The sequence below is a fragment of the Dendrobates tinctorius genome, unplaced genomic scaffold, assembly GCF_039654945.1.
Source record: "Dendrobates tinctorius isolate UK_male_01 unplaced genomic scaffold, ASM3965494v1 ptg000048l, whole genome shotgun sequence".
In the NCBI taxonomy this organism is placed as follows: Eukaryota; Metazoa; Chordata; class Amphibia; order Anura; family Dendrobatidae; genus Dendrobates; species Dendrobates tinctorius.
Genome location: NW_027361716.1, coordinates 11,161,181 through 11,175,000, shown reverse-complemented (window position 1 = coordinate 11,175,000; position 13,820 = coordinate 11,161,181). Strand labels below are relative to the sequence as shown.

Genomic DNA, 13,820 nt, shown 5'->3' with positions numbered 1-13,820 from the left:
TTTTTCAATGCGTTTTTTTGCGGGAAAAACGCGCTGCAAAAAAAAGCAAGTGTGAAACTAGCCTTAGTTTTACAGAAATGCTCTGTAATTAATCGAAATAACTTTTGATACATTGATTCTTGTGTTGCTTGGAAATATATGAGCTCAATTACAAGGTTTAAATTATTGCTTCAGCAACATAAATTTCTGAGAGCTTTTTTCCTCTCTACTAATATTATTTGATGACCGTAAATGTTGTTTGAAAATTTCCTCCTGAGTGGAGAAAATGGCGTTTGTTTGTAGTAATTGAATTTCTAAGCGCTTTCTCTGTCACTTTCCAATATGGACTAAGTCAATTGGAACTTATGATTTCATTGCTTTTCTGGAGGAAAGTAGTATGTAAATTGATCCAGGATGCGTTCGGAGAAAGCCGTTTGGAAATTGAGCTGGCTATTATTTATCGTGTTATAGCTGCATCTGGTCGATGAGGTCCCGTGTCACATTCTATTAGATGAAAATGGGGCCTGGGCTCACCCCCCTTAGTGCGTCGAGAATATTCTAATATCTGCCAGTTCTGGGGCTATTACAGGTTATGAGTAAACATTTTGATTGGAAATCATGAACTGCCAGGAGCACAGATGTAGCGCGTTGGGAAAGGCTTAGTTTCACTGAAAAACATTTTGGAATTGTGAAACTTCAACTAGCGTAGACAAAAAAGGGAAGGAAATGGCATGTATACTTTCATTTAGCTATGTACATTAGAGAATTGGTAGCCAAAATCACAGTTCAGTTCTTCACTTGTTTTTTTTTTTTTTTTTTTACGAGTATTTGTGTTTTCCATTTTCTTCCAGTTTTGTGAATTTTTACGTTTTATAGAGAGCAAAAAAAAAAAGTAAAAATCAAAGAAAGCCACTTTCCTCCTTTATTGGTTACTTCATACGAAAAAGTAAAAAATACAAGCAACGTTTTGGCAACAAAGTGCCTTTTTAAGCCAACTATATATACTAAGACCTCAGAAGTTCTGTTCTACAAGGAATTTTTTTACAGCTACACTTTTTTTCATATACGAAAAAGTAAAAAATACAACAACGTTTCAGCCACAAAGGGCCTTTATCAAGTAAAAATGAGTAAGAGGTGTACATGTACTACTATAGTTGGCTTGACAAAGGCCGTTTGTAGCTGAAACATTGATTGTATTTTTTTTCTTTTTTTGTACATGAAAAACAAAATTTGTAGGTGTAAAGAAATTCGTTGGAGAACAGAACATCTGATTTCTTGGACTTTCTTTGATTTTTTTTAATGATTAGGCAACGCTGTGGGGAGTTACACCAAGACTGCATGGACCACTGAATGGTGCATGGGAGGAGACATTTTTCCAAACTATACCAAGAGTATGCTGTGTTTTTATAAAGAATTCCACTAAACCCACAAATGGCATGACAATAAATTGTGCATTTTATTTCTTAACGTAGACTTTAAAGTAACTGATCAACAGTGGATTAGACAAAAAAAAAAAAGAAAAATGTTTAAAATGCTATGAAAAATGCTGCCACAAGCTCTTGTAGAGTATCTAGTCTTAAAAGGTCATAATACGATATAAACCTAACATTATTAACTTGCAGTGTCACATATAATATGATCTTGGACAATCACATCTAGTTCTCCTGCGGTACTTGGAACAAATCTATAAAACATAAAGACCTAGGCTATGTACACATGGTGTAATTCAAGGATTTTTTTTTGGAGTGGAAAGTGAGCAGAAACTTCAAATTCTCCAAATCTCAAAGCTTCTCAGAAATGTTGACTTTGAGTTATAGCTCCAAAAACTTGGAGAAAAGAATCCATTTGCACTTACCCTATAGATGGTGTGTCCATAGAAATTGGGACAATTATTTGCTTCTTTTTTAGAGAAGTCTACTTTTATGGAAATTGCATCTACCGAATTAAGAGCAAATCAAGCCATGGAATGAAACTGAAATGGGACTTTATTAATATTGGTGTAAATAAAGGCTTGGTATTTTCGTCAACTGAAGAATCAATGGTGAATAAAGGCATGTTGGTCTTATATGAAACCTATTTTTTATCATTCCAAATATTTGACTTAGAAACATCTGTTGTAATGTTCAATAGCTGTAAATGAGTTTGTCTTTTGTATGAGACCTTATGTAGCTGACATTTGTACCTGCATGTGGGCTCCGGCGGCGCTGGCACTCCTGCCACTGTGTGTCTTAACACTCAGTTAACATTAACGCCTCAGCTGCTAGGCCCCATGAAAATTAATGAAGCCTGACGCATAGGGAGTGAAAGGTCAAAGCCTGAACTTCCGCTAGGCTTGTGCTGTTTTGTTGTCTGCCACAGTGTTAACAAAAGGTGGAAGAGTCATCTTGCTGTGCCCGACACACACTCTTCACAGGAGCTAATTCCCCTTCCCCCGCTCTCTATTAACCCTGAGACTGAATCAGTGTTCCACCTCAGAGATTCCACATCAGGAGACATTTCATGGTGCTGTGGAGGACTAAGGAGAGAGAATCGGATGCCGTTATTTTACTGACCGATGTTAACGCTCATGCCAACAAATCTTGTTTTGCCAGTGTATATAATTTGCTATATTCCTATATATGTAATCTATATAAAATTATTTGTAATGAGGTTTTGTATTCCATCTTGTGAAGTTCTCCATCCCCACATTTTAAGCAGTAGTTTAGTTTGCAGCTAGGTCATTTTGTATGTGCTGCACACGCTTCCAGTCTACATCACATGGACTCGGCCAAATGTAATTGTACGAAGTATTGATTGTTACTGTAATCACTCCCCGCCTGTAGGCTCTCGGCAGTACGTTGGGTCAAGTTATTACAACACCTACTTATAGCACATGGTACTTTTTGGTAATGTTCCACAATCACCTTAGCAGATATAATTATACAGACAACCAGCATTTGTGAGCGAGATGTTTCCTGGAGATATTTTTTCAAAATAATAGTTTACCCTTACAAAATGGAAGGACACTGGAGCCATTTGTATCAGGTGAGATTAGAGAATACATTTCGAAAAGAAGCATTCTAGACATTTTCTCCTCTACTATGATCATATGATCACTGTACATGGATTTGTCTAAATTGAATCAATGTTACCAGTTTAGGAAATTTGGAAGATGATTGTCTGAGGAACAAAAATTTAAGGCTACCATGAGTCCCATGTCATGCCAACAGTAAAGCGTCCTGACACCATTCATGTATGGAGATGCTTTTCACCCAAGGCAATTGACTCAATTACAGTTTTGCCTAAGAACACTAATATAAATATATTCCATTATCTAAATATCCTGAAATAAGAGCTACTTCCAATGATCTAGGAGCAATTTGGTCATGAACAATGCTTTTTCCAGTTTTTTTGGAAAACATGTAACAAGGCAAAAGTTGCAACTAAGTGGCACGATGAAGAAAACAGTGAAAAATTTGGGTCCATTGCTAGGAAAATCCTCAGCTCTCGATCCGACTGAGAACTCATGTTCCATCCTCAAAAATGGGTTGGATGAACAAAAACACAGAAATTGTGGTTAATTCAAAACTCTAATAAAGCAAGAATAGGTAGTCATGAGTCAGAATTTGGCCCATAAGCTGGTGTCCGCCATGCCAGACTTTCAAAATGAGGGTCAACGTTAAAAATAGTCTTTGCAAAAACTTGATGTATTTGTCAAAAGTTTAAAAACTTACGAAATGCTTGTAATTAATAAAAATGTTATTTATATAGCGGCAACACATTCTGCAGCACCATAGCTTTATAACTCTAATAGAATCATCTAACTAAAGCATCTAAAAATATCCAAGTAGCAAGCGTTATGAAAGCCGAAATGAGTGTCGGTCTCAAATTTTTTTGTTCGTGACGATTACTGCTCGCTGGCGGTTTCACAGTCTCCTATGTGAATGAATTAGTAGTGCGTATGCCTAACCACCTCTGCCCTCACTACCTATGGGAGCAGTGGTTATGCATACGTACTGCCAATCCCACACATCAGTAGAAGTGAATATAGTGTTGTCTGATCATATGCTGATTCATTCACACATCAGACTTTTGAGGTCTTGGTAAGTGTTTGTACCCTATGTCCATTCTGTGATCCTTGGATACGTTCCCTAGACTCCTGTTGGCTAATGTTTTATGGCCTCTAGTGAAAAGATCTTAGCTTGGCCCCATCTCTCCACTGGCTTTGCTGAAAAAAATGGTAATTTTTTCATTCTCTTTAAGGGTATGTGCAGACAATCGCGAATTGTCCGCTGCGTCCAAAGCGCTGCCGTTTATTGAATGCGGGTGAATCCGCATGTGATCACTGAACCCCGCGGATTCACCGCGTCCAATACATTCTATGGGTGAAATTTCTTCCGCAAGAGAAATTGACATGCTGCTCTCCGGTGAGACACGCCACATGTCCGTCTCCACCGGTGATCCACCGGCATCTCTAGACACATAGTGGGCATGATATTTCTTGAAATCCCATCCACTATGCTGTAACATCTGGTCGCTGCGGGTTGAACTCTGCACAAGTATGTAGCGTCCAACCCGCAGCGTTTACTCATCGTCTGCACATACTGTTGGGCTGCCTCTGTCTTATATACACCTCCGATTAGAAACCTTGCATTTTTACATTGCTATGCAAATTGTCAATGCAACCTTATTAACGCCTACAACCAAAAAAATCCTTCAGGAAGAGCAGAACAATGAACACTTGTGTGTAACCCAACACTTTATACTTTTGATATTATCTATCCTATTATTTTTAAAAAAGAGGAGTGTTATTTCTGGTAACCCCTTCTACAGCCTGCTTGGGTTCTGAATTAGTAACACTATTACAATAGGAAATATATTAGGTGACTGATGCTGAGCTAAAGGAATATATATGAATTATTACATGAAAATATAAAAAAAAAACTCACAAACTTATTGACAATGTATTTGAGAAAAGTTTCTAAACCATTAAAAAAAAGTTTTATCTCTGTCTGAATGTCAAAGTGTTTCCTTTTTTTTCTTTTTTTAGGATCCTTACCATACGAATATAAAATAGTGATTGCAGGGAATCATGAACTGACTTTTGATAAAGAATTCATGGCCGATCTTGTAAAACAGGATTACTACCGCTTTCCCTCCGTTTCCAAATTGAAACCTGAAGACTTTGATAATGTGCAATCACTCCTCACTAACAGTATTTACCTGCAAGATTCAGAAGTCACTGTGAAAGGATTCCGAATATACGGCGCCCCATGGTGAGTTACCGTCTGAGTGTTGTTATCAGCGGCTACGATTACGGAGCTTTCTGCCTCGCCGAGGCTTGTGATTAATATATGTCCTGTTGGGGACTGTAGGCAGGCGGCTATTTATTACCCAGCTTATTTGGATTTTCTTGGATATCACTTATAAAATGTATTGTGTTTCCTGTTCTGTTTTTCGCCGTATTTATTGGAGTACCGAGTTTAGGTTTATGGACGTGTGTTTATAATATCCAATTCTAATTTTTTTTTTTTTGTGATTGTTTTTACATGTTTGAGTAACCTCCGAGTCTAATGGTAGCCATACATTCATGTTGTAACATGTTATCCGAGCATTCTCTGGTGTTATCAACGTATCTTTCAATGATGTGTCACTTTGTTGGCTGTGTGCTGTTTACTTACAATGAAGGTTTTATCACCTGGGGAATATTATTGCCAAACTGGTGGTCACGTGAACAGTGGGCAGGAAAATGCACCCATTTTTACATGTATTTGATGTGTTTTGCATTGTAATTTTTCCCCAAAATCATTTGAATGGGTTAAAAGCGCTGCAAAAGTGCTGAAAGAATTGGCATGCTGCAGATTATAAAAAAAAAAAGTAAATACTTTTTTTGGCTTCAAATCTGCAAGGAAAAAATAAGGAGCATGTGCATGAGATTTCAGAAATCTTGTTCACTTTTCTGGTGCTGTCAGACGCTGCTTTTCATCCTTTTAGGCATTTCTCATGTTCAGATGCTTCTCTCGTGACTTCTAATGTAGACTACCTGGGACATTAAGGATTGTATACATGACCAATGTTTGGGCTATGTTGAGGTCTCCATTTTACACCTCCTTCACATGTCAGTGTTTAACCACACCCCTCCTCTGATAAGCAGCTCACTGTCGTTATACAGTGTACATACAGAGCCTGGTGGGGTCGGGGGCACATTTCTGAGCTTCGCTACATACTAAATCTAAAAACTTTGATTGTGTCACAAGTGCTGAATCCAGTAAAGTAAGTGATACATCACTGGTATCAGGATCACTTGCCCTATATTTTACTACTGTGATTTAGTGGCAAAAACCTGCTGACCGATTTCCTTTAAATACATACGGTTTGAATCTGCATAGGGTGCTAATTCATTTGGAGTCAACCACTGCGCTCCTGCACATGTGTAGTAAATGAAAGGAAGGGACTGCACACCAAAAGGCATGTGGAAATGCTTGATTAGGATTTGTTAAAAATATCTCATATCCATAGATTACACTGCCAAAACGATTGTCACTTTCCAAAAGGACAAACGTTACCCCTCAGATGCCAGTATTAAGGCTAGTTTCACACTTGCTTTTTTTTGCAGCGTGTTTTTCCCGCAAAAAACGCATTGAAAAAAACGCATACATAAGCATACAACTGCTGCGTTTTTTTCAAGCATTTTTATGAGCATGCATGAAAAAAACGCAGCGTTTTTATGCGTTTGTATGCGTTTTTAGTGCGTTTTTACCGCGTTTGTGTTTTTTTCCAACATTTTTAGGTGGCCCCTCACACTACCCAAACCATGACTTTACTAACCCTAACCCTGACCCTAACCCTAACCCTGACCCTAACCCTTAACCAAATCATACTTAACCCTAACCCAAACCCTAAACCCTAACTAACCCTAACCCTGACCCTAACCCTGACCCTAACCCTGACCCTAACCCTGACCCTAACCCTTAACAAATCCATACTTAACCCTAACCCTGACCCTAACCCTGACCCTAACCCTTAACCAAACCATACTTAACCCTAATCCTGACCCTAACCCTGACCCTAACCCTAACCCTTAACAAAACCATACTTAACCCTAACCCTGACCCTAACCCTGACCCTAACCCTTAACCAAACCATACTTAACCCTAATCCTGACCCTAACCCTGACCCTAACCCTAACCCTGACCCTAACCCTTAACAAAACCATACTTAACCCTAATCCTGACCCTAACCCTGACCCTAACCCTTAACAAAACCATACTTAACCCTAACCCTGACCCTAACCCTGACCCCAACCCTAACCCTAACCCTGACCCTAACTCTAACCCAAACCCCTAAATTCCATGGTTAAAAAAAAAAAACGCATATGCAAAAAAACGCATACATGAGCATGCCAGTGCGCACATATGCGCATCCATAGGCTATAATGGCCATTTTTAGCGCAAAACGTGCGCATATGTGCGCATGCGCTTTTTTGCAGGGCCAAAAAATGCAACATGCTGCATCTGGAAAATACCAACGCACACCCCAAAAAAACGCAGCGCATGAAAATCGCATACATGCGCTAACCAGCGCGCAGGCATGCGCACCCATGTTAAATATAGGGGAAAAAACGCATGCGCAGGTATGCGTTTTTTTCCAGCGCTAAAAAACGCAAATGTGAAACCAGCCTTAGCCTCTCACCCAGCCAAAACAGATCTCATAATATGCACTGACGAGGGGCAATACCCCAAAACACGTGTCTGCAAATTGAGGTCCTGGTTTGGCTTTTATATCAAGTCATATGGCAAGGCTGTTAAAGGGTTGATATTTTCTTTTAAGATTGCTACTTCCAATAGGTTGCACTGCAGCTCATGTCCTTCATCTATGAAGAGGTAATTTGCATATAGAAAAAATGTAACGTTCTGGGTAAATACCCTTCATCATATATGTCTGTTGGGGTAATTACTCTCAAAATTAGAAAGGTAAAGGATTTAGGGTGGGCTTCCCCAGAGCAAAAAGGCAAACTAGGACCAAGCTCACTCTACAGTGAGATATTCTGAACCAATCAGAATTGAGCATCTCCACATGCCTAGTGATGTGCAGTTCCTTCCTTCCATTCCATTCACTTCAGCTCAGCAACATAGTCCTAGTGAACGATCAAGTGGCAAGAGAAAAACAAGAACCAGCACATCTGCTAACTGGTAATATGAATAGTAGTTCCAAGTACACCAACTACCTGAACACTCACTCAGTGTATCACTGCCTGAGCCAGCTTATAAAGCCTTACATTGTGACCTCAGAGGTGCCTGCAGGGTGAACACAGTAATCCCGATAATCTAGAATTAATCAGAAGTATACTAAAATTCTTTGGCCTCCAGAACATATGATCAGACGATTTTGGATTGAAGAACACACAGTGAACACCACTTTTCTTGCTTCTAAAAAAAATGCTTAACTATTTTGACGCAATTAATTCTTCAGGTTGGTCCTTTCAATACCTTTGTTGTTGGGTATAATAAAGGTGCATGGACCGGTCTTAATTACAAGTTATATTTTAACCATATTGTTGAGACTCTCTGGAACTTTGTTCTCTACGCTAAGAAAATGGTAAATTTTAACATGCAATTAAACCAATGATTGGAAACTTACAGTAAGTGTACAGGGAGTAACATGTGTTTCGGAGTAAAGGTCACTGTGACCAAATTGCTTTTTATGAAATGTCATGTTGCCTTCTGGGTTCACAGCCAAGTATGCAAATCCTGTAAGAAGTTCATAACCGGCACACCTCAGTAATCTATACATGTGTTATTGGTCAGGACGCCGCGCCAAGCTTAGAATTGACTCTGCTTCTGTAATCATAGGGTGTAAAAAGTATTTATTGCCCACAGTAAAGAACAAATGAATGGCTATTATTAATCTTAGGCAAAGCAGAGCAATAATGCCAAATGTCTGGTTGACCCGAGTTTTAATATTGCTGATGGAGATCTATTATTCCTCGCTAGCTAGAAAGATCTGGGATGGAGACTTTCATAAACTATAGAAAATGAGGCTGAAATTACAGAACATTAGACCTGTAAATCCTGATGAAGCCTAATAAAATCACAGTCAAACATTCAGTACGAAGTTGTTGATCTCCTTCACTTCTGAGAAATATGACATTAATCAAACATACTTTTTGTGGGTGCCATGATATTATGTTCGTTTGTGGTTGTATTATGATACTCAACACAAGTTCAAAGATCCAGTTCCATTTTGGACAGCCAATTGGATAATTGCCTGGGTTTGTAAAAGCCTCTAATTTAATGTTTTTGTTTTAAAGCTGAGACAGGTTTTTGTTTCTGTTGCAGGAGTTGAGCATTAAGGGCTGAGTCAGACGGCCATATAACTCCTGTGAGAATCGCATCGCATTGCAGGGACCGGCCCGACACCTCTCCTGACCATGCTGTCCTGATCAAGAAGGCATGATGGATTACTATGCAGATGTCAAGCTCAGGTCAGGAGAGCCGACAGCCAGGACTAGGTTTACCATGCGATTCTCGCAGGAGAAATACGGAAGTCTGCCTCTGCCCTAAGGCTGTAAATCGGGGCTCTCCTTGGAAATCGTTATTGATGGATCTTAGACTATTGCCTATATTTATGGTCTCCAGACTATGGATCTCGGAGACCCTTAGTCTAAATCTATCATTCTCTTGTTGGTGAAGGCCACTGGTCTATGGTCATCATATTTAATGCCACATATTGACCAATTATGATCAATAACATGCATAATATATCGGTTAAGTTCTAGATTTATAACATACCAATTTTGTTTCTAAAATTAAATCTATAAAACCAATGTATAAGTAATAGTTGTCAGATTGTCTGTTGAGAATTATCTACTTTCTGATATCACCCAACCAGGCAATTATTATGTGACGTCAAAGCTAACCATATGCAGTATATTTGGGAGTTTGACCCAATAATTTATGATTTCTGGCAATTATAAACTAACTATGTAATTTATAAGACTTTGAGTAGCTGCCTCCAATTAATGGCACTCGAGAGAGCATTTTATTCCTTCTTGAGGAGAGCTAATTTGCATACATTTTCAGTTTAAAACTCAGGACAATATTCACTTGCACGTCATCCTGGGTGTGTGTATACAGTTCTTGAGCAATATAATAATTTGACGTTCTTCAAACTCTCCTTACTGATTTATATGAGCCACCAAGGTGAGGAGAACAGGGCTGAGGGACAGAAGGTCTCTCGTGTTGGGTGGCAGTGTCTATTGCTAATGCTCATCTTAGTGTTGGCGTATGGGGGACATGGGAGGGATAGCTGTCGGCTGAACAATGATGCGGCCGAGCCGAGAGCTATCTAATGTGTCTGGAGGGGTTAAAGGGCCTTCAACACACCGATTTTGTGAGGCAACAGCGATATCGCTAGCGATCTCGCTACATGTGACACTTACCTGCGACCGGCCCCCCGCTGGATATCGCTGATCACGCTCGAACGTCCTGGGCCATTTTCTTCTCGTTGGCATCCCGCTGGCGCCGACTAGCGATGCATGGACGCAGGCAGAAGTCGTCATCATTGCTTCCGTCTGACAGCGAGGAGTGACCGCCGAGCATTGCTGGATCATTGCTGCGTCGCTGGTGAGATCTGCCTGTTTGGCAGCTCAATAGTAACGATTTAGCGATGCACCAGCAATCCTGATCGTTGTCGGGATCGCTGGTGCATCACTAAATGTAACGGGACCCTAAGAGATGTACTCAAGCTCAGAGAACCTTAAAGGGGTTTTCCCAGATCTCAGTACATTTTAATCTATAGATTTGTGAATAAAAATAAAGTTCCACAATTGGATGTGATTAGATAAAATGTTTCTGTGCCGAGATAATCTTATAAATGTGCCCCTGCTGTGTACTGTGTAATGGCTATGATCCCATGCTGTAACGTCTGTATACTCTCCTGCTTCCTCCCCTGCCCAGGAGCTGTGGTATGATCAGACCTGGTCCCTGTACGGTCAGACACAGCCATTACACAGTGCACAGCAGGGGCACATTTATAAGATTATTTCAGCACAGGAACATTTTTTTTTTAAAACACATTCACTTGTGGAAATTATTATTATTCCAAGATCTATTGATTAAATTGCTGATTAAAATTAACTTTGTTCGTGGAAAAAACATTAAGGCCTCTCTTGAGCCTTTTGGTAATTTCTGAGGCATAAATGTATATATATAACAGCGTAAAAAAAAAAAAGAAACACCCCACAAATGCTTCCATGTATAACTTCTTTTTAAATGATGATTCCCCATGAAAACATTCCATTAGAAATGTCACTTTTTGCTCAAATTCTTTAACTTATTGTGACTTTGTTTTGGTCTCTGAGAGAGCTGCTGACTGATTCCTCTGGTGGGGGCTTATCTGTTCGAAAACAAATGGATCAGCTGTTGGAAATCTGATGTCCCTGACCCTTCTCTATTCCAACATAATCTGTCGGGGGGAGAGTTGGAAGGTCCCAATACTCTTTAGGCTGTCAGTCAATATTGCCGGTCGTGGCCAATTTTTAGTCATGCATTTTGGGGCCTTTAGTGGAGTCAAATCTTTTCATCCAGTTGATCGATTGACTTTCCACCACGGTAGCATCACTAGTTGTAGCCTGCCTAGTCCTAGGATTGTACCTCATGGTTTCCATTCATTTTCACCAGCTATAATGTTGCTCTATGTAACAGACATATTCGGTACATTGGCGTCTCCTAAACCACAGTGTGAAAATTGCAGCTTGCTCCTCAGTTTTTTTGTTTTTTTTCTGCATATTACGAAACACCTTTTGTAAAATGCCTTGACTGTCACATCTAGGTATAGAATGAATATAACCTCATTGAATTATTGGCACCTGGGTTCCAAATGCTTTTAAGACATTTCAGCTTAATTCTTAAATAGCTTGTAGAAGTCGTTGAAGACAGGGCAGGCATAATGGCTTTTGGTAATTCAACATACATTTTACTATGTGACTGAGAAGCTAAAAGCTATTTGAGTGCTTTGGAATGTTAGTTTCTCAGATTGTGAAGCCTCAAATGGAAAGTCCTTTGAAAGCTCGTCGAAAACAGTAAGTACTGCTTTTCAGGTTAATTTAGGTGAGGCGTCGGCTCACCCGTTTAATATTACTAAAGCAAAGAACCTCCTTGGAAAAAAAAGGCAGAGCGTTGAAGCGACATTATTTATTATTCATTATGTAGATTGTGGTTTTCCACGAGGTTCTTGCTTCGTTTCCTCCTTAGATCAACATGCAATTATTATTATTATTATTATTATTATTATTATTTATTGTTATAGCGCCATTTATTCCATGGCGCTTTACATGTGAGGGGGGTATACATAAAAACAAGTACAATAATCTTAAACAATACAAGTCATAACTGGTACAGGAGGAGAGAGGACCCTGCCCGCGAGGGCTCACAATCTTCAAGGGATGGGTGATAATACAGTAGGCGAGGGTAGAGCTGGTCGTGCAGCGGTTTGGTCGATCGGTGGTTACTGCAGGTTATAGGCTTGTCGGAAGAGGTGGGTCTTCAGGCTCTTTTTGAAGGTTTCGATGGTAGGTGAGAGTCTGATATGTAGGTACAAGTAGTAGGTACAAGACGAGGAGACTCCGTTCCAATAGCCAAACCAATACTGAGTGAGAACTAGGAGCCCACGATTGATTAGCCGAGTATGCAGAACTTCCACTAGGCGATAATATGGTAGTACCCAGGACAGACAGATCCTGACGTGGCCTACTACCTACAGTATACAGGACGAGTGCGACATTAGCAATACAGTGGTTTTCTTTACTGTCTGTCTTCTGCGGCTTATTTCTTTTTTCTTTGCAATGCTGCAGGCGTGAACTAATACAAGTATTGGTGAATCTGATCCTGTAAGGCTATGTGCACACATTGAGAATTTGCAGCACATAGTTGCTTAATCCCCTCACCACTTCAGGTTTTTAAAATGTTGTGGTTTTTGTTTTTCGATCCCCTTTTTCCCAGAGTCATAACTTTTTTATTCTTTCTGTCAATATGGTTTGTTTTTTTTGCAGGACAAGTTGTACTTTTGAACAATACCATTAGTTTTCCAATATGGTATACTGGAAAATGGGAAACAAATTCGAAAGGCAGTGAAATAGCAACAAAAAAAAGAAAAAAGGACAATTCCACAGTAGTTTTTTTTTTTTTTTACCATGTTCACTAAATCCTAAAACTGACCTGCCATTATGATTCTACAGGTAATTACAAGTTCATAGATACCAAACATGTCTAGGTTCTTTTTTTATTGAAGTGGTGGAAAAAATCCAAAGATTTTATAAAAAAAAAGAAAAAGAAAAAAAAGTCATTTTCCAAGATCCATAGCATCTCTATTTTTTTGTGATCTGGGGCTGGGTGAGGGCTTATTTTTTGCATGTTGAGCTAATGTTTTATTTACACCATATTGGGGTAGATACAATGTTTTGATCGCCCTTTATTGCATTTTATTGCAATGTGACGAACAAAAAAACGTAATTCTGCCGTTTTTAATTTTTTGTCTTATTATGAGCGCAAGCTCATAGCTATTTGGCATTGACAACCACTGGGGTCTCCTGCAGACCCTGGGGTGTCATGCCAGCCCATCAGCGACCCGTGGCCCGAGCTGACATCAAACAAGGGGATGAGACCTACGGTGTACTTATGTGTCATAGGTTGTAAAGGGGTTAAAATATACACATTTTTACATGGGTATGATGCATTTACATTGCATTTTCTTTACGTGAAAGAGGGCTATATTTACAAATCGAAATTGGTTAGTGAACAATGCCTGGAAATGGAGCAAAGGAGGTGGCAGACAGCAAGGGGAGAAGGAGAACGATCTCTGGA

At 39.5% G+C, this 13,820-nt stretch overlaps 1 protein-coding gene across 7 annotated transcripts in view; it reads left to right on the top strand.

The window, feature by feature from the left end:
• Window positions 1-13,820, top strand: part of MPPED2 (metallophosphoesterase domain containing 2) — a 227,723-nt gene that overhangs the window by 100,817 nt on the left and 113,086 nt on the right. For all 7 annotated transcript variants that reach the window (XM_073576291.1, XM_073576295.1, XM_073576293.1 and 4 more), the window contains one exon: window positions 5,009-5,234. In XM_073576291.1, the coding sequence (XP_073432392.1) occupies window positions 5,009-5,234 (226 nt within the window). The remainder of the gene's footprint in view (window positions 1-5,008; window positions 5,235-13,820) is intronic.